Raw genomic sequence first — 25,290 nt, forward strand, 5'->3', positions numbered from 1 at the left:
AGTGCTTGGTACATACATGTTCAGTTCTTCATAAATGGTAGCCATTTTTGTCAAGGTTATTCTTGACATTTGGCCCAACCTAGAATGATCCAGGGAGGGGATGGGAAGCATAGTCTTTGGGAGGCCTCTGGTACCCTGGGCCCCCTGGTCTGGAAGGAAGGCATCTAGGACCATACAGCTGGTTACCCATTCTCCTTGAGGAAACAGAGGTCTCCTCAGGGAGGGCCTACTGGTCCCCTAGACTAGACTGTCCTTTCTAACTCTAACCTGGGGACTGGACAGGGACTGTCAGTGCTAGGGAGATATCTGTTGGCAGGAGGTGGGCCAAGTCTTGGATGTGGGTGGCTGCATCTTTGGAGTGAGCCATTGAGGTGATGTTCTCCTTTCCAGTCCTCTCTGTTCCTATTTTCCCCAGACCTGGTCCCCAAGGAGGTTGTGGAGAAGTGGCTGGAATACCTTCGGAATGAGCTGCCAGTCGTAGCTTTCAAGGCCAGCACCCAGCATCAGGTCAAAAACCTGGTAAGCTGGGGCCAGGGACATCTAGCCTCTTTCAGGGTAGCCTGGGGCTACACTGTTTTCTAATTATATCATTAACATGGAAATGCGTTTTCAATGTAAGATATTAAAGTATACAGAAACATTTGTTGTTGCGATGGAGAGAAACTGGGTCCTGGGGGACTTTTTTAAAAAAAAATAATTAATTAATTAATTTTTTTTGGCTGTGTTGGGTCTTCGTTTCTGTGCGAGGGCTTTCTCTAGTTGTGGCAAGCGGGGGCCACTCTTCATCGCAGTGCGCGGGCCTCTCACTATCGTGGCCTCTCTTGTTGCGGAGCACAAGCTCCAGACGCGCAGGCTCAGTAGTTGTGGCTCACGGGCCCAGCTGCTCCGCGGCATGTGGGATCTTCCCAGACCAGGGCTCGAACCCGTGTCCCCTGCATTGGCAGGCGGATTCTCAACCATTGCGCCACCAGGGAAGCCCCCTGGGGGACATATTTTTTTCAGTTTTGCACCAGGTATAAAACTTATTTATTTAAAAAAATAAAGTAGAAAAAATAAAAACAATTACAGTTGACCCTTGAACTAAACAGGGGTTAGGGACATCCACCTTCTGCACAATGGAAAATCCGTGTATAACTTATAGTTGGCCCTTCATATCTGCAGTTCTGTATCTGCAGATGCAACCAACTGCGAATCATGTAGTACTGTAGTATTTACTAGTGAAAAAAATTTGCGTATAAATGGACCTGTGCTGTTCAAACCCGTGTTGCTCAAGGGCCAACTGTATAGATGAAGCTTGAATATCCTTACTCTGGTACCTCTAATTCCAATCTCTTTTATCCATACCCAGAAGTAACCACCATTGTTAGTTTGGTGTGTATCCTTCCAGATGTTTTTCTGTGCTTTATATTATATGTGGATGTGTTTATAAAGAGAAAATAGTGTTTGCGGGTATCATATATGTCATCCTGCGTTTTTTTTTTTCCTTGAAGATCTTTCTATAGAGTTCTACCTTTTTGATGCTAAATAAAATTAGTTTCCAATTTTTTTTATCATTATAACCGGTACTACAACATGTACCCTTACAAGTGTTGGCTAGTGGGCAAGTGTTTGTGTAGGTTGGGCACTGAGAGGTAGAGTGGCTGGGTCATAGGCTTTTTGCATTTTACATTTTCCTAGTCACTGACAAATTGCTCCCCAGCACCCCACCTCCTCCACCCCCACCCCTCAGTGGCTGTACCAATTTATCTTCCCACTAATGGGATAGATGACTGTGTGAGAGGGCTTTTTTCCCTACACCCTTGCCAACATTTGATATCATTAAACATTTAAATCTTTGTTCATCTGGGAGAAACATGATATCTCCTTTATAATTTTTTGGCCTTTTTCATGGCAAAAATGTGATAAGCATCCTTTTTTAACAGCTTTCTTTCATTTGTGTTCCACTTCAAGGATATAGCTCCTTAATCTGTTTCTTATTAATAGATATTTAAGTCAGTTCCTATTTTGAAGTATTGTGGTGGGTAAATAAGGACAGAAGAAGAGCTGAAAGGGCATTCTAGGCAGAGGAGGTAGCATCAGGAGTAAGGAGACGGAGGCCGAAATGGCCTTGTCCTGTGTGAGGAATCAAGGGAAGGTAGACTTTATGTGGGCCAGGCACTATCTCTTCTCTCCACAGACAGGGAGGTAAACGTCCCCATTGTGTAGGCAAGGTTAACTGAGGCCCAGAGAATGGAATCAGAATTTGCCAGGCACACGCCTGTGAGAGGCAGAGCTGAACTTAAACCTGGCCTGCCTAGAGGCAAGGATGCTATCCTGCCCCTGCTGAGGGAGGCAAGAGACAGGCAGGGACAGAGAAGACTGGAGATGCAAAGACAGTGGAAAAATAGGCCTTGTGGAAGCAGGGAAATGGCAGGTATTCAGGGCCTGTGTGAGAAGCCCTCTGCTTCAGGCTGGGGGTCTCAGTGATCACAGGGAAGCGGCCCTGAAAGTTGGAAATCTGAGCTGAGACTACATCTCCCACCTGATGCCTCTTCTATAATACCCCTCATTTTCCAGAATCGCTGCAGTGTGCCAGTGGATCAAGCCTCTGAGTCATTGCTGAAAAGCAAAGCCTGCTTTGGAGCTGAAAATCTCATGAGGGTTCTGGGGAACTATTGCCGCCTGGGTGAAGTACGCACCCATATCCGTGTGGGTGTTGTGGGTAAGGCCTTGGGGGAGGTCATGGGACCCAGGCTTCTTCCTTGTGCAGGGGCTTCATTGGGACAAAGGATTCTGGGAACTTCATGTTACTTTTGTGGGGGGAGGAGAGGAGCTGTTCAGGAAGGGTCTTGTGATGTGTAATTTGGATAGGTGGACGTGGGAAGGCATACTCAGGATCACCACCGTGGTTTGAGTGTTAGAACCATGGACCAAATGTGCGGGGCCAGGCTTGGAGTTGGCCCCATCTCATTCTACCAGAGCTGTGGGAGGGAGGGGTGAACATCTCCCTTTCATAGATAAGAACACTGGGGCTCAGAGGCGGGAAAGGGACTTGTAGGGCTCAGCCCTGGGTGAGACAAGGCAGAGCTGAGGCTCAAACCTGGAACCCAGGGTACTGAGGGAAGGCTGGTGGGAAGGGAACAGGGAAATTGAGAGAGGCAGAGATAGACCCGCAGGGAGAGGAAGTGAGGCTGGACACTGAGAAAAAGGTGTAGATTTGCATACCTGAATAGACACAGAAGATTTGGGAAGCCAAATGGTGGGATTGGTGGGGAGTGGAAAGGGAAGACATGTGAATGACAGAGGCATGCAGAGAGAGGGAGATATGATCACAAAGACGTGTGCACAGAGACTTGCAGAGAAACATAAGAGGGCTAGAGACCCTCCCATGTAAGTAGAGAGGCAGACATGCATACCCAAGGAAAGAATGAGTGAGTCAAACACAGGGATAGAGAGAGATTCAGAGGGAGATACACATAGAAAGAGGCAGGAACAAAGATGCAGACACAGAGGAATGCACCCCAGACCTATGCACACATACAGTTCCACATGTATGGAGACATGCACAGACCCAGAGGCAAAATACATGCAGACCAAGCTCTTCCCATACACTCACCCAACTCCGCTTCCCCTCCCCAATCAAATAGAGCCACGGAGAGACACGTGCCTGGATACACTCGACCCTCAGACGTAGTCACGCCCCAGAGTCACAGAGACAGATACACGTCTATGATGAGACGGATATATATATATATATAGAGAGAGAAATAGAGACAGAGCATTAGGGAGGCACAGAGAAAAAGAGACACAGTGGAACACGTACGGAAGGACATACATGTAGAGAGACAAGCCCATGGAGAGAAGGAACATGTACAGAAAGAGCTGAGAGGAGTTGGCATAGAGGGAATTACAAAGAGGCAGAATTGGTGGGGTGGGGAGAATTAGAGAGAAAGGACAATGGCCAGAATGAGATACAGTGAGACAAACCAGCAGAGAAAGAGGTGCTTAGATACACAGACAAAGAAAGATATGATAGAGAAAAAGATGGAGTGGGAAAGACAGAAATGGGAAAAGCAGCGGTATTTAGAATGAGAACAACCAAGAGACAGAAGATATACAGAGACTTCTATACACGAGGGATATATATACACAGGCACATCTGTGAGGGAGCAGTACATGTGTAAGTTCTAGCACACAGAGAAAGAGAATGGTGGGAATGAGAGACCCAGTGAGGAAGAAATGGACAAGGACATCCATAGGCTGAGAGGTGCTCACAGATGCCCAAACAAAAAAACACGCACCACAGGCAGAAAGCTGCTCAGAGACTGACATCTGGAGATGAGCTCCCCCCACCCCCTGCCAGGTGAATTATACACCAGGATGGATGGTTCTGTCTTACAACATTTCCCAGTGTCCACCCTCCACTGGATTTTGTCACAGAGGCCTTGCATTGAGCGTCTTTCCCAGGCTGTTTGTAGGTAGGAGGTGGGTGTCACATCTAGAGGGAGGGACACGTCTAGCCAGGGTGCTCACATATGGAGGAGAGGGTTAGAAAGGCCATGGAGGGGGTTGGTCAGGGCCTTGGATGGGAAGGCAGGAGGCCAGGCTCTGTTTTTGGCTTCCCCATGGCCTGGTCACACTGCCCCTGCCTGAGCCTCCCACACACAGGCTGTCCCAGATGTTCCTGAGGACCCTTCCTGCCCTGAGCCATCTGCTGCTCCTTTGTAGGCCTTCCCAATGTTGGGAAGAGCAGCCTGATCAATAGCCTGAAGCGCAGCCGTGCGTGCAGTGTGGGAGCCGTTCCTGGGGTCACCAAGTAAGCACCTGCCTGCTCCCCCACTTCACAGATCCTTCACCCTACCATTCCCCCAACTCCCACGCCTTCAGCCCCTGTCCCTTATCTTGGACTAGCCTTTGATTCTTCCCTGGGCATGGGAGTCTCACTAATAGCCCTCATTTACCTGGCACACCCTGGCTGTGGGCCAGGCACCCAGCTGGGTGTCTCCCCCACTTAGCTCCTTGAAGCCTCCCCGACACCATGCAAGATTGGGCTCTGAATAAGCAGCTCCACTTCCTCGGTGAAGCAGCAGGCTCAGAGAGTCAGAAGCTTGCCTGTGGTCCTGCAGCTCAGTCCCTGGTGGTGGAGGTTAGACTAGAATCAGACCCCACATCTCTCCATCTTCATCTGTGTGCCATCTGTCCCACCCCTTCTCTCAACTGGGTGCTTGGAGCCTAGAGGATGCCAGGCACATCTGGGCTTATCACCATCCTGTGTCCTCCTATCTCCCCTCTCCCGCCCCAGGTTCATGCAGGAGGTCTACCTGGACAAATTCATCAGGCTGCTGGATGCCCCGGGCATTGTCCCAGGACCCAACTCGGAGGTGGGCACCATCCTGTGCAACTGCATTCGTGTGCAGAAGCTGGCGGATCCTGTGACCCCAGTGGAGACCATTCTGCAGCGCTGCAACCTGGAGGAGGTACGCGGGCCTCTTGCGTATGTCCTACCCTGCTCCAAGGGCCCTTCGTTCTTCCTCATGATTTCTCTTCTTCCTCTCTTCACCAGATTTCCAGCTATTACGGTGTCTCTGGGTTCCAGACCACTGAGCACTTTCTGACTGCAGTGGCCCACCGCTTGGGGAAGAAGAAGAAGGGGGGCATATACAGTCAGGAGCAGGCAGCCAAAGCTGTCCTGGCTGACTGGGTGAGGTGAGGAGGGGGCTAGGCGTAAGGGTGAAGCCTGCTGGGAGTCAGACTCCACAAAGGGGATCATCTGTGTTCACTGCAGCGGCGGGGCAGCCTAACTTCTTGGGTAAGGAAGTCCAAGGCACCAGGTCACATCCTGCTTGGCAACTTATGCCCAGTGATTATCCAGCAGCTCAACCTCTTGTTCAGAAGCAACTGTCTGGGTTTTCTAGTTGTCCCTCACTGTTTCTGACCTGAGAACTCATTCTCTCTTTGATTGGTCATTTGTTGTCTTAATGAGATCACCAATTTCTTCCCACCTCCCAATTCAGCGGGAAGATCAGCTTCTATACACTCCCACCCTCCACCCACACTCTGCCTGCCCATCTCAGTGCTGAGATTGTTAAGGAGATGACTGAGGTCTTCGACATTGAGGATACCGAGCAGGCCAATGAGGACACCATGGAATGTAAGTAAGGGCGAGTAGGTTGGCCTGCCTGGCACGTGGTCCTGCCCTAGTGGAGCCACACAGACCTGACTACAGGTCCCACATTTGACCACCCCCTGCTCTGGCTCTACTCTGGCTTGGGGAAACCTGTTTAACTAGCTTTAACCTTAATGTCTTTTCCCACAAGGTGGAGAATTGTAATCTGGGTCACGGGAATATGGGGGTGGGGTGGGGTAGGGAGGCAGCTGATTGTGGGCTCTTGGTAGATAGGAAAAAAATCAGCAAAGTACCTGGAACATGGTGAGGTATTTACGAAGTGTGAGGTTCCTTTCCCCATCTCTTGAGGCCTGGAGTGGACTGAGATACTCCTCTCAAAAACCCCTTCTCTCATTTTGCTCCAGGTTTTGTCACAGCCATTGCATGTCCATTTCTAGATTTTTACTTTTATCCGCATTGGCAGGTGAGGCATCTGAGACACAGAAAGGTGATATTTGCTAAATGGTGCATGGTCATTGACAGGCAGACGTGGCATTCAAACTAGCTCTCTTGCCTTGTTTTGAAGATTCTCCCAACTCAGTATCTAAGTGGTTAAAAGAATGGACTGCCTGGATTAAAATCTGAGTTTTGTTAGTTGTGTGGTGCTGTACAAGTTCTTAAGCTCTCCATGTCCAATGATGTCATCTGTAAAATGGGGACAATAGCACCCACCTGATAAGATAGTTGTGAAGACTTATTTGTTATGTAAAAACACAGTGCCTGGCATATAGTACATGCTTGGTAAATATTAGCTGTTATTAAGATGGTTATTTGTTGAGGTACAGAGGTATGACTTTCAGAAACGCCTGTAGGAAGTTTGTTCTCTTCAGATACTCTACCATCTGCAGCTCTGGCTGATGGCTCCTTTCTTCTCTACCCCACCCAAGAAAGGTGCCTGGTGCTCTCTGGGCCTGTCTGTGGACACTCTGGGGTAGTGGAGAAAGCCTTGGCTGGCCTGGCTTCTAGTTACCCTGTTTCTCTTGAGGGCCAATAGCTTTCCTTCTCTGGGCCTTTTAGTGTGCTTGGATTACAAATGAGGACAAGAGGCTTACCTACCCCCATGTGGCTTTAGGCAAGTCAGCCCTCGTTCTGAACTTTGCTTTTCTATCAAGTGGGTAGTTGGGAGGAATTAGTGCTCACATTTTTATGATGATGCTTGACTGTGGCTGTGTGTGAGGGCAAGCGGGGCTCTGGCAGTGAGAATGTACTTTGGCAAAAGATTGAGATCCCGGAAATTGAGAAGAGGGAGTGGTTAATAGTGAGAATTTCCTAGTTGCCCTAGTGTTGAATCTTGAAGAGTGATTAGGGATTAGAGGCCCAGGGAAGGGGATGGGGCAAAGTTTAGAAGAGGTGGGAAGGTAGTGTGGGCCCAGGACAATGGACACATTTGTAGTTTGCAGTGGAGGCCAGCTCTAGGCAAGGCACCAGAGAGAGAGGGAGAGAGGCCCGGTCCTGGGGAGGGAATCCCAGTAGCTGCCATTTTTTTAAAAATTAATTAATTAATTAATTAATTTTTTTTTTTTCTTTTTTTTTTTTTTTCTTTAGACATCTTTATTGAAGTATAATTGCCTTACAATAGTGTGTTAGCTTCTGCTTTATAACAAAGTGAATCAGTTATACATATACAATAGGTTCCCATTTCTCTTCCCTCTTGCATCTCCCTCCCTCCCACCCTCCCCATCCCACCCCTCTAGGTGGTCACAAAGCACCGAGTTGATCTCCCTGTGCTATGCGGCTGCTTCCCACTAGCTATCTATTTTACATTTGGTAGTGTATATATGTCCATGACACTCTCTTACCCTGTCCCATCTCACCCCACCCCCTCCCCATATCCTCAAGTCCATTCTCTAGTAGGTCTGTGTCTTTATTCCCGTCTTGCCACTAGGTTCTTCATGGCCTTTTTTTTTTTTTTTTTTTTTCCTTAGATTCCGTATATATGTGTTAGCATACTGTATTTGTTTTTCTCTTTCTGACTTACTTCACTCTGTATGACAGTCTCTAACTCCATCCACCTCATTACAAATACCTCCATTTCATTTCTTTTTATGGCTGAGTAATATTCCATTGTATATATGTGCCACATCTTCTTTATCCATTCATCTGTCGATGGACATTTAGGTTGCTTCCATGTCCTGGCTATTGTAAATAGAGCTGCAATGAACATTGTGGTACATGACACTTTTTGACCTATGGTTTTCTCAGGGTATATACCCAGTAGTGGGATTGCTGGGTCGTATGGTAGTTCTATTTGTAGTTTTTTAAGGAACCTCCATACTGTTCTCCATAGTGGCTGTATCAATTTACATTCCCACCAACAGTGCAAGAGTGTTCCCTTTCCTCCACACCCTCTCCAGCATTTATTGTTTCTAGATTTTTTGATGATGGCCATTCTGACCGGTGTGAGATGATATCTCATTGTAGTTTTGATTTGCATTTCTCTAATGATTAATGATGTTGAGCATTCTTTCATGTGTCTGTAGGCCATCTGTATATCTTCTTTGGAGAAATGTCTATTTAGGTCTTCTGCCCATTTTTGGATTGGGTTGTTCGTTTTTTTGTTATTGAGCTGCATGAGCTGCTTGTAAATCTTGGAGATTAATCCTTTGTCAGTTGCTTCATTTGCAAATATTTTCTCCCATTCTGATGGTTGTCTTTTGGTCTTGTTTATGGTTTCCTTTGCTGTGCAAAAGCTTTTAAGTTTCATTAGGTCCCATTTGTTTATTTGTGTTCTTATTTCCATTTCTCTGGGAGCTGGGTCAAAAAGAATCTTGCTGTGATGTATGTCATAGAGTGTTCTGCCTATGTTTTCCTCTAAGAGTTTGATAGTGTCTGGCCTTACACTTAGGTCTTTAATCCATTTGGAGTTTATTTTTGTGCATGGTGTCAGGGAGTGTTCTAATTTCATACTTTTACATGTAGCTGTCCAATTTTCCCAGCACCACTTATTGAAGAGGCTGTCTTTTCTCCACTGTATATGCTTGCCTCCTTTATCAAAGATAAGGTGACCATATGTGTGTGTGTTTATCTCTGGGCTTTCTATCCTGTTCCATTGATCTATATTTCTGTTTTTGTGCCAGTACCAAACTGTCTTGATTACTGAAGCTTTGTAGTATAGTCTGAAGTCAGGGAGTCTGATTCCCCCAGCTCCATTTTTCGTTCTCAAGATTGCTTTGGCTATTCGGGGTCTTTTGTGTTTCCATACAAATTGTGAAATTTTTTGTTCTAGTTCTGTGAAAAATGCCAGTGGTAGTTTGATAGGGATTGCATTGAATCTGTAGATTGCTTTGGGTAGTAGAGTCATTTTCACAATGTTGATTCTTCCAATCCAGGAACATGGTATATCTCTCCATCTATTTGTATCGTCTTTAATTTCTTTCATCAGTGTCTTATAATTTTCTGCATACAGGTCTTTTGTCTCCTTAGGTAGGTTTATTCCTAGATATCTTATTCTTTTTGTTGCAATGGTAAACGGGAGTGTTTTCTTAATTTCACTTTCAGATTTTTCGTCATTAGTGTATAGAAATGCAAGCGATTTCTGTGCATTAATTTTGTATCCTGCTACTTTACCAAATTCATTGATTAGCTCTAGGAGTTTTCTGGTAGCATCTTTAGGATTCTCTATGTATACTATCATGTCATCTGCAAATAGTGACAGCTTTACTTCTTCTTTTCCGATTTGGATTCCTTTTATTTCTTTGTCTTCTCTGATTGCTGTGGCTAACACTTCCAAAACTATGTTGAATAATAGTGGTGAGAGTGGGCAACCTTGTCTTGTTCCTGATCTTAGTGGAAATGGTTTCAGTTTTTCACCATTGAGGACAATGTTGGCTGTGGGTTTGTCATATATGGCCTTTATTATGTTGAGGAAAGTTCCCTCTATGCCTACTTTCTGCAGGGCTTTTATCATAAATGGGTGTTGAATTTTGTCGAAAGCTTTCTCTGCATCTATTGAGATGATCATATGGTTTTTCTCCTTCAATTTGTTAATATGGTGTATCACATTGATTGATTTGCGTATATTGAAGAATCCTTGCATTCCTGGGATAAACCCCACTTGATCATGGTGTATGATCCTTTTAATGTGCTGTTGGATTCTGTTTGCGAGTATTTTGTTGAGGATTTTTGCATCTATGTTCATCAGTGATATTGGCCTGTAGTTTTCTTTCTTTGTGACATCTTTGTCTGGTTTTGGTATCAGGGTGATGGTGGCCTCGTAGAACGAGTTTGGGAGTGTTCCTCCCTCTGCAATATTTTGGAAGAGTTTGAGAAGGATAGGTGTTAGCTCTTCTCTAAATGTTTGATAGAATTCACCTGTGAAGCCATCTGGTCCTGGGCTTCTGTTTGTTGGAAGGTTTTTAATCACAGTTTCAATTTCAGTGCTTGTGATTGGTCTGTTCATATTTTCTATTTCTTCCTGGTTCAGTCTCGGCAGTTTGTGCATTTCTAAGAATCTGTCCATTTCTTCCAGGTTGTCCATTTTATTGGCATAGAGTTGCTTGTAGTAATCTCTCATGATCTTTTGTATTTCTGTAGTGTCAGTGGTTACTTCTCCTTTTTCATTTCTAATTCTATTGATTTGAGTCCTCTCCCTTTTTCTCTTGATGAGTCTGGCTAATGGTTTATCAATTTTGTTTATCTTCTCAAAGAACCAGCTTTTAGTTTCATTGATTTTTGCTATTGTTTCCTTCATTTCTTTTTCATTTATTTCTGACCTGATCTTTGTAATTTCTTTCCTTCTGCTGGCTTTGGGGTTTTTTTGTTCTTCTTTCTCTAATTGCTTTAGGTGCAAGGTTAGGTTGTTTATTCGAGATGTTTCCTGTTTCTTGAGGTAGGCTTGTATTGCTATAAACTTCCCTCTTAGCACTGCTTTTGCTGCGTCCCATAGGTTTTGGGTCGTCGTATCTCCATTGTCATTTATTTCTAGGTATTTTTTGATTTCCCCTTTGATTTCTTCAGTAATCACTTCATTATTAAGTAATGTATTGTGTAGCCTCCATGTGTTTGTATTTTTTACAGATCTTTTCCTGTAATTGATATCTAGTCTCATAGCGTTGTGGTCGGAAAAGATACTTGATACGATTTCAATTTTCTTAAATTTACCAAGGCTTGATTTGTGACCCAAGATATGATCTATCCTGGAGAATGTTCCATGAGCACTTGAGAAAAATGTGTATTCTGTTGTTTTTGGGTGGAATGTCCTATAAATATCAATTAAGTCCATCTTGTTTAATGTATCATTTAAAGCTTGTGTTTCCTTATTTATTTTCATTTTGGATGATCTGTCCATTGGTGAAAGTGGGGTGTTAAAGTCCCCTACTATGATTGTGTTGCTGTCGATTTCCCCTTTTATGGCTGTTAGTACTTGCCTTATGTATTGAGGTGCTCCTATGTTGGGTGCATAAATATTTACAATTGTTATACCTTCCTCTTGGATCGATCCCTTGATCATTATATAGTGTCCTTCTTTGTCTCTTGTAATATTCTTTATTTTAAAGTCTATTTTGTCTGATATGAGAATTGCTACTCCAGCTTTCTTTTGATTTCCATTTGCATGGAGTATCTTTTTCCATCCCCTCACTTTCAGTCTGTATGTGTCCCTAGGTCTGAAGTGGGTCTCTTGCAGACAGCATATATATGGGTCTTGTTTTTGTATCCATTCAGCCAGTCTGTGTCTTTTGGTGGGAGCATTTAATCCATTTACATTCAAGGTAATTATTGATATGTATGTTCCTATTCCCATTTTCTTAAATGTTTTGGGTTTGTTATTGTAGGTGTTTTCCTTCTCTTGTGTTTCTTGCCTAGAGAAGTTCCTTTAGCATTTGTTGTAAAGCTGGTTTGGTAGTGCTGAACTCTCTCAGCTTTTGCTTGTCTGTAAAGGTTTTAATTTCTCCATCACATTTGAATGAGATCCTTGCTGGGTAGAGTAATCTTGGTTGTAGGTTCTTCTCCTTCATCACTTTAAGTATATCCTGCCACTCCCTTCTGGCTTGCAGAGTTTCTGCTGAAAGATCAGATGTTAACCTTATGGGGATTCCCTTGTGTGTTATTTGTTTTTTTTCCCTTGCTGCCTTTAATATGTTTTCCTTATATTTAATTTTTGACAGTTTGATTAATATGTGTCTTGGCGTGTTTCTCCTTGGGTTTATCCTGTATGGGACTCTCTGTGCTTCCAGGACTTGATTAACTATTTCCTTTCCCATATTAGGGAAGTTTTCAACTATAATCTCTTCAAATATTTTCTCAGTCCCTTTCTTTTTCTCTTCTTCTTCTGGGACCCCTATAATTCGAATGTTGGTGCGTTTAATGTTGTCCCAGAGGTCTCTGAGACTGTCCTCAGTTCTTTTCATTCTTTTTTCTTTATCCTGCTCTGCAGTAGTTATTTCCACCATTTTATCTTCCAGGTCACTTATCCTTTCTTCTGCCTCAGTTATTCTGCTATTGATCCCATCTAGAGTATTTTTAATTTCATTTATTGTGTTTTTCATCATTGCTTGATTCCTCTTTAGTTCTTCTACGTCCTTGTTAAATGTTTCTTGCATTTTGTCTATTCTATTTCCAAGATTTTGGATCATCCTCACTATCATTATTCTGAATTCTTTTTCAGGTAGACTACCTATTTCCTCTTCATTTGTTAAGTCTAGTGTCTTTTGACCCTGCTCCTTCATCTGCTGTGTGTTTTTCTGTCGTCTCATTTTGCTTATCTTACTGTGTTTGGGGTCTCCTTATCACAGGTTGCAGGTTTGTAGTTCCCGTTGTTTTTGGTATCTGTCCCCAGTGGCTAAGGTTGGTTCAGTGAGTTGTGTAGGCTTCCTGGTGGAGGGAACTAGTGCCTGAGCTCTGGTGGATGAGGCTGGATCTTGTCTTTCTGGTGGGCACGTCCACGTCTGGTGGTGTATTTTGGGGTGTCTGTGGCCTTATTATGATTTTAGGCAGCCTCTCTGCTAATGGATGGGGCTGTGTTCCTGTCTTGCTAGTTGTTTGGCATAGGGTGTTCAGCACTGTAGCTTGCTGGTCATTGGGTGATGCTGGGTCTTGATGTTGAGATGGAGATCTCTGAGAGATTTTTGCCGTTTGATATTACGTGGAGCTGGGAGGTCTCTTGTGGACCTGTGTCCTGAAGTTGGCTCTCCCACCTCCGAGGTACGGCCCTGATGCCTGGCTGAAGCACCAAGAGCCTTTCGTCCACACGGCTCAGAGTAAAAGGGAGAAAAAATAGAAAGAAAGGAAGGAAGGAAGGAAAGGAAAGGAAGGAAGGAAAGAAGGAAGGAAGGAAGGAAGGAAGGAAGGAAGGAAGGAAAGGAAGGAAGGAAGGAAGGAAGGAAGGAAGGAAGGAAGGAAGGAAGGAAGGAAGGAAGGAAGGAAGGAAGGAGGAAGGAAGGAAGGAAGGAAAGGAAGGAAGGAAGGAAGGAAGGAAGGAAGGAAAGGACAGGAAGGAAGGAAGGAAGGAAGGAAGGAAGGAAGGAAAAGGAAGGAAGGAAGGAAGGAAGGAAGGAAGGAAGGAAGGAAGGAAGGAAGGAAGGAAGGAAGAAGGAAGGAAGGAAGGAAGGAAGGAAGGAAGGAAGGAAGGAAGGAAGGAAGGAAGGAAGGAAGGAAGGAAGGAAGGAAGGAAGGAAGGAAGGAAGGAAGGAAGGAAGGAAGAAAGAAAGAAAGAAAGAAAGAAGCTATAATATAGTGAAGTAAAATAAAGCTATTATAAAGCAAAGCTATACAGACAAAATCTCCCCCAGAAGCATGTGCATATACACTCACAAAAAAAAAAAGGAAAAGGGGAAAAATTAATATATCCTGCTCCCAAAGTCCACCTCCTGAATTTGGGATGATTCGTTGTCTATTCAGGTATTCAACAGATGCAGGCACATCAAGTTGTTTGTGGAGTTTTAATCCGCTTCTTCTGAGGCTGCTGGGAGAGCTTTCCCCTCCTCTACTCTGTTCGCACAGCTCCTGGGGATCAGCTTTGGATTTGGACCCGCCTCTGCGTGTAGGTCGCCTGAGGGCGTCTGTTCCCCGCCCAGACAGGACGGGGTTAAAGGAGCAGCTGCTTCGGGGGCTCTGGCTCACCCAGGCCGCGGGGAGGGAGGGGTACAGAGGAGGCGGGGCGAGCCTGCGGCGTCAGAGGCCGGCGTGACGTTGCAGCAGCCTGAGGCGCGCAGTGCGTTCTCCCGGGGATGTTGTCCCGGGATCACGGGACTCTGGCAGTGGCGGGCTGCACGGGCTCCCGGGAGGGGCGGCGTGGAGAGTGACCTGTGCTCGCACACAGGCTTCCTGGTGGTGGCAGCAGCAGCCCCAGCGTCTCACGCCCGTCTCTGTGGTCCGCGCTGACCGCCGCGGCTCACGCCAGTCTCTGGAGCTCGTTTCGGCGGCGCTCTGAATCCCCTCTCCCTGCCCGCCGCGAAACAAAGAGGCAAGAAAAAGTCTCTTGCCTCTTCGGCAGCTGCAGACTTTTTCCCGGTCTCCCTCCCAGCCAGCTGTGGTGCGCCAACCCCTTCAGGCTGTGTTCACGCCGCCAATCCCAGTCCTCTCCCTGCGATCCAACCGAAGCCCGAGCCTCCGCTCCCAGCCCCGCCCGCCCCGGCGGGGGAGCAGACAAGCCTCTCGGGTTGGTGAGCGCTGCTCGGCGCCGAGCCTCTGTGCGGGAGTCTCTCCGTTTTTCCCTCTGCGCCCCTGTTGCTATGGGATCCGCGCTGTTAGCCGCGGCTCGCGCCCGTCTCTGAAGTTCGTTTAGGCAGCGCTCTGAATCCCCTCTCCTCGCGCACCAGGGAACAGGGAAGAAAAAGTCTCCTGCCTCTTCGGCAGCTGCAGACTTTTTCCCCAGACTCCCTCCCGGCTAGCTGTGGTGCACTAACCCCTTCAGGCTGTGTTCACGCCGCCAACCCCAGTCCTCTCCCTGCGATCCGAAGCCCGAGCCTCAGCTCCCAGCCCCGCCCGCCCCGGCGGCTGAGCAGGCAAGCCTCTCGGGCTGGTGAGTGCTGGTCAGCGCCGAGCCTCCGTGCGGGAAGTGCGGGAATCTCTCCGCTTTGCCCTCCGCACCCCTGTGGCTGTGCTCTCCTCCGTGACTCTGAAGCTTCCCCCCTCTGCCACCCGCAGTCTCTGCCCGCGAAGGGGCTCCTAGTGCGTGGAAATCTTTCCTCCTTCACAGCTCCCTCCCACTGGTGCAGGTGCCGTCCCTATTCTTTTGTCTCTGTTATTTCTTTTTTCTTTTGCCCTACCCAAGTACTGGGGGAGTTTCTTGCCTTTTGGGAGGTCTGACGTCTTCTGCCAGCGTTCAGTGGGTGTTCTGTAGGAGCAGTTCCACGTGTAGATGTATTTCTACTGTATCTGTGGGAAGGAAGGTGATCTCCGCATCTTACTCTTCCGCCATCTTCTCTCTCCCCCCTAATTAATTAATTTATGGCTGTGTTGGGTCTTCGTTTCTGCACGAGGGCTTTCTCTAGTTGCGGCGAGCGGGGGCCACTCTTCATCGCGGTGCGCGGACCTCTCACTATCGCGGCCTCTCTTGTTGCGGAGCACAGGCTCCAGACGCACAGGCTCAGTAACTGTGGCTCATGGGCCCAGCTGCTCCGTGGCATGTGGGATCTTCCCAGACCAGGGCTCGAACCCGTGTCCCCTGTATTAGCAGGCGGATTCTCAACTACTGCACCACCAGGGAAGCCCCCAGTAGCTGCCATTTACAGAGCAGTGTCTCAGGCCAGTGCATTTCAGGCACCCTCTGCTGTGATTCAGCCCTTTGTTATAGGGCTTTGTGGCATTCTCATTTTCCAGATGAGGAAGCTGAGGCTCCAAGACCAGCTCCCAGCAGGCGAGTACCCTACTGCAAAACCCACATCTTGAATCCTTTGTCATGTGGCCTCCCAGCAGGAATAAAAGAGCCTTCCCTCCTGACTCTGCTGGGCAGCGTCCACATATCCTTTCCACTGAGGCCTGACCAGGAGGCTAGTAGCAGGGAGGAGCCAGGGCCCTGACTGTGGTATTTATTGTGTTAAAGGCTTGGCCACTGGAGAATCTGATGAGCTGTTGGGTGACATGGACCCGCTCGAAATGGAGATCAAGTGGCTCCATTCTCCGATGGTGAAAATAGCAGATGCCATGGAAAATAAAACCACGGTGTATAAGGTACCTGTTCTCTTTCTTCATGGCAACACTCTCCTCTACCCTGGGCTCTGGGAAATGGTCAGTCCCTTCCACCTGGCTCCCACAAGGTCCGCCTATAATACTGGGGAGATGCGGGTTGTTCATTCACACCCTGTGGGCTCCCTGGGTGCTAGGCAGGGTGCATCCTTTGCCAACCAATGGCAGGTCCAAGGAGGAGGCATGCTCTCTCAAGCAGCTTTCCCAGCCCAGCTCTAGCCTAGAGAACAGGATCCCCATCTATCCACCCGCTTGTTCAAGTTACAAACCTGGGCAACCCTGATTTTTCCTTCCTTCTAACTAGTATCCTGGATCCTATATACAGTCAGTCACCAAGTCTGGCTTCTCCCTCCTAAATCTTAAGAGATGCTCTTGGCCTCTTTCTATTCCTACCATTCCTGTAACCCTAGCCTAAGCTTCTAGTTGTCTCCCACCTGGACATTTGTTCCATATGGCAGGTCCCAAAGGTCACCTGCCCTTTCATGTCTCCCCAGCACCTACAGGATCAAGTTGATATGCTGTGCTATGATCTCTGGAGGCTTTTTCAGCCTCTACATCTGCCAGTCCCCCATCGCTGCCCTTCGAGAGGTCACAGTTTAGTGGTTTCAACCACAGATATCTACACTGTGATGGAAGACACACAGGCTGGGGTTGGGGGCAGAGGTTGGGAAAGCACGGATCTAAGGGCCCTAACCTATACTACTTGTGGGTCAGGGAAGTATTCCAGGGGGCCTTGATGCTTGTGCCATGTCTTGAAGGTTGAGGAATTCTCTGGGCAAGGGGGGCAGCAGCCTGTGGTCAGGGGCTCAGCCTGTGTGCGTGCCAAGACCCAAAAGGGTGAGAGCGTGTTATTTTGCAGAAATCACTAGTGGTCTGAGGTGGCTGGAGTGAGGGTAGAGGCGGGGAAAGATGAATCTGGTGTCAGATCATTGAAGGCCTTGAGTTTGACTTTAAACCATGGGTAATAGGTAAACACTGAAAGTTGGTTATGTTTTGTGGGGGAGGGGAGGCAAAGGGTTTAAATTTTTTTTCCCATTTTGTTTATTTAAGATATTTTTTTGACTAGGTACATGGTATAAAATTGAAAAGGTAGGATATTCCCTGGCGGTCCAGTGGTTAGGACTCCACGCTTTCACTGCTGAGGGCCTGGGTTCAATCTCTGGTCGGGGAACTAAGATCCCACAAGCCGTGTGGTGTGGCCAAAAAAAAAAAAATATATGAAAAGGTAAAGGTTATACAGCAAAAGTAAATCTCTCTCCTGCTTCTCTCTCCCAGCCACCCTGCCCACTCCTGAGTGTCCTTTCAGAGCTATTCCATCTTTATACACACATATACATAAAAGCAGATAACAGACCTATTTCAATGCTTTTTTAAAAAAATTTTATTTATTTATTAATTTATTTATGTCTGTGTTGGGTCCTCGTTGCTGTGCGCGGGCTTTCTCTAGTTGTGGTGAGTGGGGGCTACTCTTCATTGCGGTACATGGGCTTCTCATTGTAGTGGCTTCTCTTGTTGTGGAGCACGGGCTCTTAAGTGTGCAGGCTTCAGTAGTTGTGGCTTGTGGGCTATAGAGCGCAGGCTCAGTAGTTGTGGCACACAGGCTTAGTTGCTCCGCGGCATGTGGGATCTTCCCAGACCAGGGCTCGAACCCGTGCCCCCTGCATTGGCAGGCGGATTCTTAACCACCGAGCCACGAGGGAAGTCCCAACAGATCTATTTCAATTCAAATAGTCGTATGCTGTTTTTATTGTTCTGCACATTGCTTATTTCACTTACAAATTCATCTTGTAGATTGTTCCACGTGATTACTTAAAGAACAGTCCTTCATTTTTAAAAAAGAAAATTATTTATTTGACTGCATCGGGCCTTAGTTGTGGCACACGGGATCCTCACTGCGGTATGCGGGCTCTTCGTTGCAGCGCGAGGGCTTCTCTCTAGTTGTGGCATGAGGGGGCTCAGTAGTTGTGGCGCGTGGGCTTAGTTGCCCCGCGGCATGTGAGATCTCAGTTCCCTGACCAGGGATCGAACCCACGTCCCCTGCATTGGAAGGCGGATTCTCAAACACTGGACCACCAGGGAAATCCTCTGTCCTTCATTTTTGATGGCTATATAATATCTGGAAGGGTTTCTTAAGCAGGGAAGCAACATGGTTAAGTTTATGTATTAGAACTATCACTCCAGTGGCTGGGGTAAAAATCCAGTTGGAAAGAAAGGAGCCAGAGTGGAGGTAAGAAGTCCAGTAAGGAAACTGTTGCCTGAGCTCTGTAAGAGATGATGAGGCCCGCATTAGGGCAGTGGTAGGAATCACGCCATTCCCATCTTCACATAGTTTCGAAAGTCCCCCCAGTGCTTATAGGAAAAGCAGTTTAAAGTTGTGAGTTTAAGGCCATCCCCTGATATTTCTCACTGAGCCCATAAGCCCCAGAACATACCATTTTTCCTCAAGGACCAGCAGTAGTTCCCTACTCCATACTGCAAATTCCAGGCTCAGGTTCAGGGCCCTGAGTAGGGCCACTCCATTGCACAACTCCATTTAGGTGTGCTATATTGTAAATGGTGCCCCCTCCCACCCCCGCAACCCCATAGTTGTACAGTGTGGTAGCCTTGCCTTTTACCCACTGTAGTGTAGCAGGTAGTCATACATACAGAATCTTGACTGCTTGGGTTCTAATTTATTCTACTGCTTACTAACTGTGTGACCTTACGTTCCTTGTTTGTCAAAGACATTGTTGCAAGGATTAAATGAGTTAATACACAGATGTGTGTGAGTACATGTATACATATATGTATGTATGTATATGTATAACACACACATATATGTATATGCTTAGAAAGGTACCTGGCATATAGTGAGCTTCCTGTCAATATTACCTTTTGCTGACCACATGTACCTTCTATTACAGCCGAATAGACACCCTTTTGGGTGCCCAGGTATGCTCTCTGCTTTTCCAGTGTTCAGTCAGGAATGACCCTCCCATCAGCAGAAGTATGTTGACCACCACCATCCCCTCAGCCTCTGTCACTTATGCTGCATTTCTTTGGTGGGCACTTACCACATTCTTTTTTTTTTTTGGCTATTATTTATTTATTTATGGCTGTGTTGGGTCTTCGTTTCTGTGCGAGGGCTTTCTCTAGTTGCGGCGAGCGGGGGCCACTCTTCATCGCAGTGCATGGGCCTCTCACTATCGCGGCCTCTCTTGCTGCAGAGCCCAAGCTCCAGACATGCAGGCTCAGTAATTGTGGCTCACGGGCCTAGTTGCTTCGCGGCATGTGGGATCTTCCCAGACCAGGGCTCGAACCCGTGTGCCCTGCATTAGCAGGCAGACTCTCAACCACTGCACCACCAGGGAAGCCCCCTCTTACCACATTCTAACTTGTGGTGTGGTTGGGTTTTTTCCTCTTTAGCCTGGTTGCTTCCCGAAGGTGGGACTGCATCTGAGTCATTTCTCCAACATTTCCCCATACAGAGCTAGGCATAAAATAGGTGTCAGAACATATTTGTTAAATTGAGTTAAGACCTTGAAGGGTCACTTGAACAAAGAATCATTGTAATACCAATTGTCATTGACAAGTAATTCTGCTTTTTCATTTTATTCTTGTAAAAGCCATGCAAGCTACCCACTGTCCACCCTTATTTGACAGATGAGCAAATTGTGGCTGAAGGGATAACTAAGCACCTGCTAGTCTGTGGTGGGGCCAGACTTGAAGCTTATTAGTTCTGTGTGGCTCCAAGGTTCCTGTTCTTAATGCAAGCCTGTCCCTGCCTCCCCTGCAGAAGTCTTTGTAGGTACTCTGCGGCCCAGACCTCACTGTTGTCTTCTCTTTCCCCAGATTGGAGATCTCACTGGGTATTGCACCAATCCAAACCGTCATCAGATGGGGTGGGCTAAGCGCAACGTGGACCTTCACCCCAGGAACAATAGCTCAGTGGATGTCTGCCCAGTGGACCGCCGCCCGATGCTACAGAGGATCATGGAGACAGACCCCCTGCAGCAGGGCCAGGCTCTGGCATCTGCCCTGAAGAATAAGAAGAAGCTCCAGAAGCGTACAGGTGGGGGCACCTGACCACCCCCCTGTACTCCAAAAAGAACCCACCTGAGGCCTTAATTAGGGGCTCCTGAATGAGCATCTCCATGTGTCTAGCCCCAGGCCAGGGTTAGGGGGCAGGGATGGGTTAGGAGGCTTACCTGCTAGCACAGTGGTTCTCAAACTTTAGCTTGTATTAGAATTGCCTGGAGGGCTTATTAAAACACAGGTTTCTGGGACCCACTCCCAGAGTTTCTAATTAAGTAGTTGGACCTTGGGTGGGTGGGTGGCGGGGTGCTGAGAATTTGTGTTTCTAACTGGTTGCCAGTTAGTGGTGATGTTGCTCCTCTGGGGACCACACTTGGAGAACCACTGGCCTAGTTTCATGTATCAAATACCCACCATTTATTTATCACCTGCTTTCTATGTGTTAAGAAGCTTTCAGGCTATATATGTTTACTTTATCAATAGGTGATATACTCAAAATCCAAAGGTTACAAAAGAATATACAATAAAATGTCTCCTTCCAGTCCCCCAGTCTTCCAGGCGTCCCTCCAGAGGCAACCAATTAATTTCTTGTATCTCATTCCTGAGATAGGTACACAGGCAAATATCTATATATTCTTTGTTCTCTTTTTGTAGACAGAGGCTAGTCTCCTGAACATATAGTTTTGCCACATCATTTTTCCACTCAATATATATTATAGATATTTCCCCATCAATTCACAAAAGAACTTCTCCCTTCATTTTAATGGTGGTCTGTTGTATGGCTGGTCCATTTAGGTCTTCATGCTATGCTAATTCTCACTAACTCATTGCAAAAGTCTTATTCTCAGTTGGTAAGTGAGGAAACTGGGGCCCAGAGACATTAAGTGACACACTCAAAGTATTTGATGGGGCCAAAATCCAAACCTAGATTTGACTGATCCCATGAGCCCTGTTCTTTGAACTAGACTGTGTTCATAACCATTCGCTCTTGGCCTGGTTCCACGCTGAGTCCTGGGAATACAGAGATGAATTGCCCTTGAACTGCTGGTCTTTTTGGGGAGTGGGGAGGAGACAAGAAAACAGACATTGGAAACACAAAGTGATCACTGTGAAGACATAGAAAGCACAGTGAGGGAACCTAACCCAGCCTGGAGGTCGTGGTGGGGTAGGGGTGATCAGAGAAGGCTTCCAGAAGGAGGTGATGTCTGAGGGGAATCCTGAGGAACAATAGGGTGTGGCTGGAGGATGGAGGTGAGCATGCAGGCCCAAAGCCCCTACTGCCATCCTGCCCCTTTGCTGTGAGAGCTTTGAGGGTCATGGCAGAGTGCTAATAAGTTCAACACACAAAAAGAAAACAGCTGTTTTGATACTAGGAAGAGATAAAAATACTTGACGCTCAGTAGTCTGACACTCTGAGATAAAAGCTATTTTGGGGTGATCATTTCATAGGTAGACAAATGGGTCTTCCTGTGAGGCTGAGCAGTGGCTGCCAGTAGCTCACCAGTTGTTTTGTTTAGTGTTGGATGGGGAGGGGGCGGTTAGGGAGCCAGTTTGGAAGTTTGGTGCAGACCAAGGTAAATGTAGGCTAGCTCCTGCAGGCCTCCTGTTGGCAAGCCAGCCACCAAGTGACTGCCTGTTTTTCTCCATCTGCAGATAAACTCGCCAGCAAGCTGTCTGATTCCATGATGTCCGCCCTTGACCTCTCTGGCAACGCTGATGACAGTGCTGGTGACTGATCCACTGATCTCATCTCCTTCCCCCACTCCAAGCATCAGTTCCAGTGGAAATAACAGATAAAATGGTTTGCTTCTCCCTGAAGCACCTACATATTAAAAGAGCCCCTTCCCCCAACCCCCCTTCCCTCCATTCTCCAGGAAAAAAAAAGTCCCAAGTGTCTGAAACTGACAAACCCAATGCCCTTATTTAATCCGTACTCTGTTTTCAAGAGAAATAAAAAAAAATTATCAGCAGATCCCTTATGCTAACAATTTATCCCCACCTTATAGGTTGGGCTGGTTGGAGGGCTGACCCCTCACAAAACCCTCTTGGAGAGCTAAACATGCAACTGGAGGCTAGGCTGCTCATGGATCTGGGGCTTCCTCGGTGGTGGTGGGGATGATGATTTCTTTACCAGTCCACAACAGAGCTCAGCAGCAAGACATCCCTGCAATGGGCTGCAGGTCACACATCTTCCTCCCACCCAAGCCCACAGATCCTCGCTTGGGTGGCAGCAGGAGTAGGGGGAACAGTGATGAGCCTTCTGAGTCTCTGGAAGGGTCTAGGGATAGAATAGAGGAAAGAAGACAACACACAAGCCTGGCTGGTGCTGAGGTGTGGTAAGCACTGCCTGTTCACACAAAGGGAAAGTAAGGTACCTCTTGGTAGGTTGCTGCTGTGGGGCATTTCTGGGCAGACTGTGAGTTGGAATCCCTTGAACTGAAGCGCTCTGGCTGGGACCCGTCATTGTGTGACCATGTCTCACCCAGCACCAGCATTTGAATTCCATGATTCAAAAGAGTTCTGGTATCATTTATTCATAGCCTGCATCCTCAAGAGCTGCTATATCAGGGGTATACCAGCAAACTCCTTTTCTGCTGTCTAGAAGACATTATACCCCATAAAAATATTAGCCACCTCTTCTGGGGGAGCATACTCCATCAGACAAAGGCTCAGGCAGTGTCAGGGCCCCTCAGAAAGGGACTAGGGTAAATGATGGCAACAGAAACACAGTACCTTACTTTACCAGGGGTTGTTTGGGTTATGCATAGGACCTCAGTTCCAAGCAGTCTACCTGAGACTGGACATGTTTGAAGGGAATGGGTGTTAGATTGCAGGCTTTGCCCCCCACCCCAAACTTCCACATCGTCTATGGATCCACAGCCACATCTTAGCCTTGCCTCTCTTGCTGTCACCCTATTCAAATCCTGAGACTGGAACCGTGTGATGGCCTGATAGGCCCTTGGTTGCAGGATGGTTGGCAGGGAAGTGCAGACCACTTCTGCATTCTGTGGCAGCCAGAGGAGAGAATTACATACTGCTTGAGCACAAACTGTACCAGACCCTGGAAACCTGTTACCTCCTTTAGCCTTCAATACAGCTTTGCCAGTAAGAGGTTAGTCTCCCCATATGAAAGATAAGTAGGCTCAAAGTTGTCAGGAAGTACCCAAGACAACATGTTAAGTGGTGGTGCCAGGATTGGAACCCAGGTGTGATAAAAACATTATGCAGGCCCTTTCCTCTGCATTGTACTGCCTCCTTAACATTAAGCACCTACGGTGTGCCAGCCTCTGTTATCAAGTCTTTTAAATATATTCTCTTTTTTTGGCTTTAAAAAATAGGGCCTTGATAAAATTCCACTCCAAATACTCTAATGGGGTCCAACTTACTTCACACTATCCTATCAAAGTCTCCTGATAGATAATAGTGCTACAATGAAAAATTGCATACCAGGACAGCTACTGCCATTTTATAACCGTATGGCAATTCATAATTTAACTTTAAAAATATTTTCTAGTACTCCTAAGAGGTATTGGTAACTACTAGGAATAAGAGGTATCTCGTTGAGTAAGAAACATCATGGGAACAAAATTTGGCCCAAGTCAAACATAAGAACTAAAGTAGTCATGTCAGGATAAGAATTTGGGATTCCAGATTTCTACAGCATATCAAGTTTTTTTTTTAAAAAAAATCATTTATTTATTTATGGCTGAGTTGGGTCTGTTGCTGCGTGTGGGCTTTCTCTAGTTGCTGTGAGCAGGGGCTACTCTTCGTTGTGGTGTGTGGGCTTCTCATTTCAGTGGCTTCTCTTGTTGCAGAGCACGGGCTGCAGGTGCGCGGGCTTCAGTAGTTGTGGCATGCGAGCTCAGTAGTTGTGGCCCGTGGGCTCTAGAGCGCAGGCTCAGTAGTTGCAGCGCACAGGCTTAGTTGCTCCGCGGCATGTGGGATTTTCCTGGACCAGGGCTCGAACCTGTGTCCCCTGCATTGGCAGTCGGATTCTTAACCACTGCGCCACCAGGGAAGCCCTATCACAAGTTTTTTACAATGCTATTTTTCGAGTCTTTTCCCTCTTGCCTTTTTTTTTTTAAAAGTATAATTTATATACAATAAAGTTCACCCTTTATAGTGTAAGTTCTGTGAGTTTGGACAAATGTATACAGTAGTGAACTGCCATCACTATCAAGGTATAGTTTACATCACCCCCAAAACTCTTGGAACTCTTTGTAGTCAACCCCTACCCCCACCCTCAGATTCCGGGAGCCCCCGATCTTTTTTCTGTCCCTATAGTTTTGCCTTCATGTGAATGTCATGTAAAAATCATACAGCATGTAGGCTTATTTTATGCCTATAGGCATAGAATAAAATAACCTCTGGTGTACTTAGAATAAGATAACCTCTGGTGTACAGTTCTATAAGCTTTGACAAATGCATAGAGTTGTGTAACCAACACAATCAAGGTAAAGAACAGTTCCATTACCCTCTGCCCTCCCCCATCAAATTCATCCCTGCTACTTTATAGTAAAAACCTCCCTACCTCTTAACTCCTGGCAACCCTGATTTGTTCTTTGTCCCTATAGTTTTATCTTTTGGAGAATGTCATATAGATGGAATTATACAATATGTAGCCTTTGGAGACTGGCTTCTTTCTCTAAGCACATTTGAGATTCATCTACATTATTGGGTTTATCAATAGTTCCTTATCTGAGTTACACTACATTGTATGGATGTACCACCATTAGTTTATCCATTCCCCAGTTGAAGGGACATTGGGTTGTTTCCAGGTTTGGGTGATTACAAATAAACCTGCTGTAAACATTTGCATGGATTTTTTTGTGTTTTCATTTCTTTAAATACTTAGAGTTGGTTTGCTAGGATATATGGTAAGTATATGTTTAACAGTCTCAGAAACTGCTAAACTTTCTCAAAGTAGCTCTACCATTTGGCATTCCCATCAGTGTGTGAAAATTCTCCACACCTTTTCCAGCAGCTGGCATTGTCAGTTTTTTGAC

The 25,290-nt window shown here is 46.5% G+C and overlaps 1 protein-coding gene across 7 annotated transcripts in view; it reads left to right on the forward strand.

Moving 5' to 3' along the window:
• The window catches only part of GNL3L (G protein nucleolar 3 like), a 35,574-nt gene extending 13,320 nt beyond the window's left edge, over positions 1-22,254 (forward strand). For all 7 annotated transcript variants that reach the window (XM_036839180.1, XM_036839184.1, XM_036839181.1 and 4 more), the window contains 9 exons: positions 416-519; positions 2,557-2,701; positions 4,708-4,795; positions 5,282-5,456; positions 5,543-5,685; positions 5,994-6,130; positions 16,128-16,255; positions 20,102-20,321; positions 21,938-22,254. In XM_036839180.1, the coding sequence (XP_036695075.1) occupies positions 416-519; positions 2,557-2,701; positions 4,708-4,795; positions 5,282-5,456; positions 5,543-5,685; positions 5,994-6,130; positions 16,128-16,255; positions 20,102-20,321; positions 21,938-22,020 (1,223 nt within the window). In that variant the 3' untranslated portion in view covers positions 22,021-22,254. The remainder of the gene's footprint in view (positions 1-415; positions 520-2,556; positions 2,702-4,707; positions 4,796-5,281; positions 5,457-5,542; positions 5,686-5,993; positions 6,131-16,127; positions 16,256-20,101; positions 20,322-21,937) is intronic.
• Positions 22,255-25,290: the final 3,036 nt, after the last annotated feature.

The sequence above is a fragment of the Balaenoptera musculus genome, chromosome X (genome assembly GCF_009873245.2).
Source record: "Balaenoptera musculus isolate JJ_BM4_2016_0621 chromosome X, mBalMus1.pri.v3, whole genome shotgun sequence".
In the NCBI taxonomy this organism is placed as follows: Eukaryota; Metazoa; Chordata; class Mammalia; order Artiodactyla; family Balaenopteridae; genus Balaenoptera; species Balaenoptera musculus.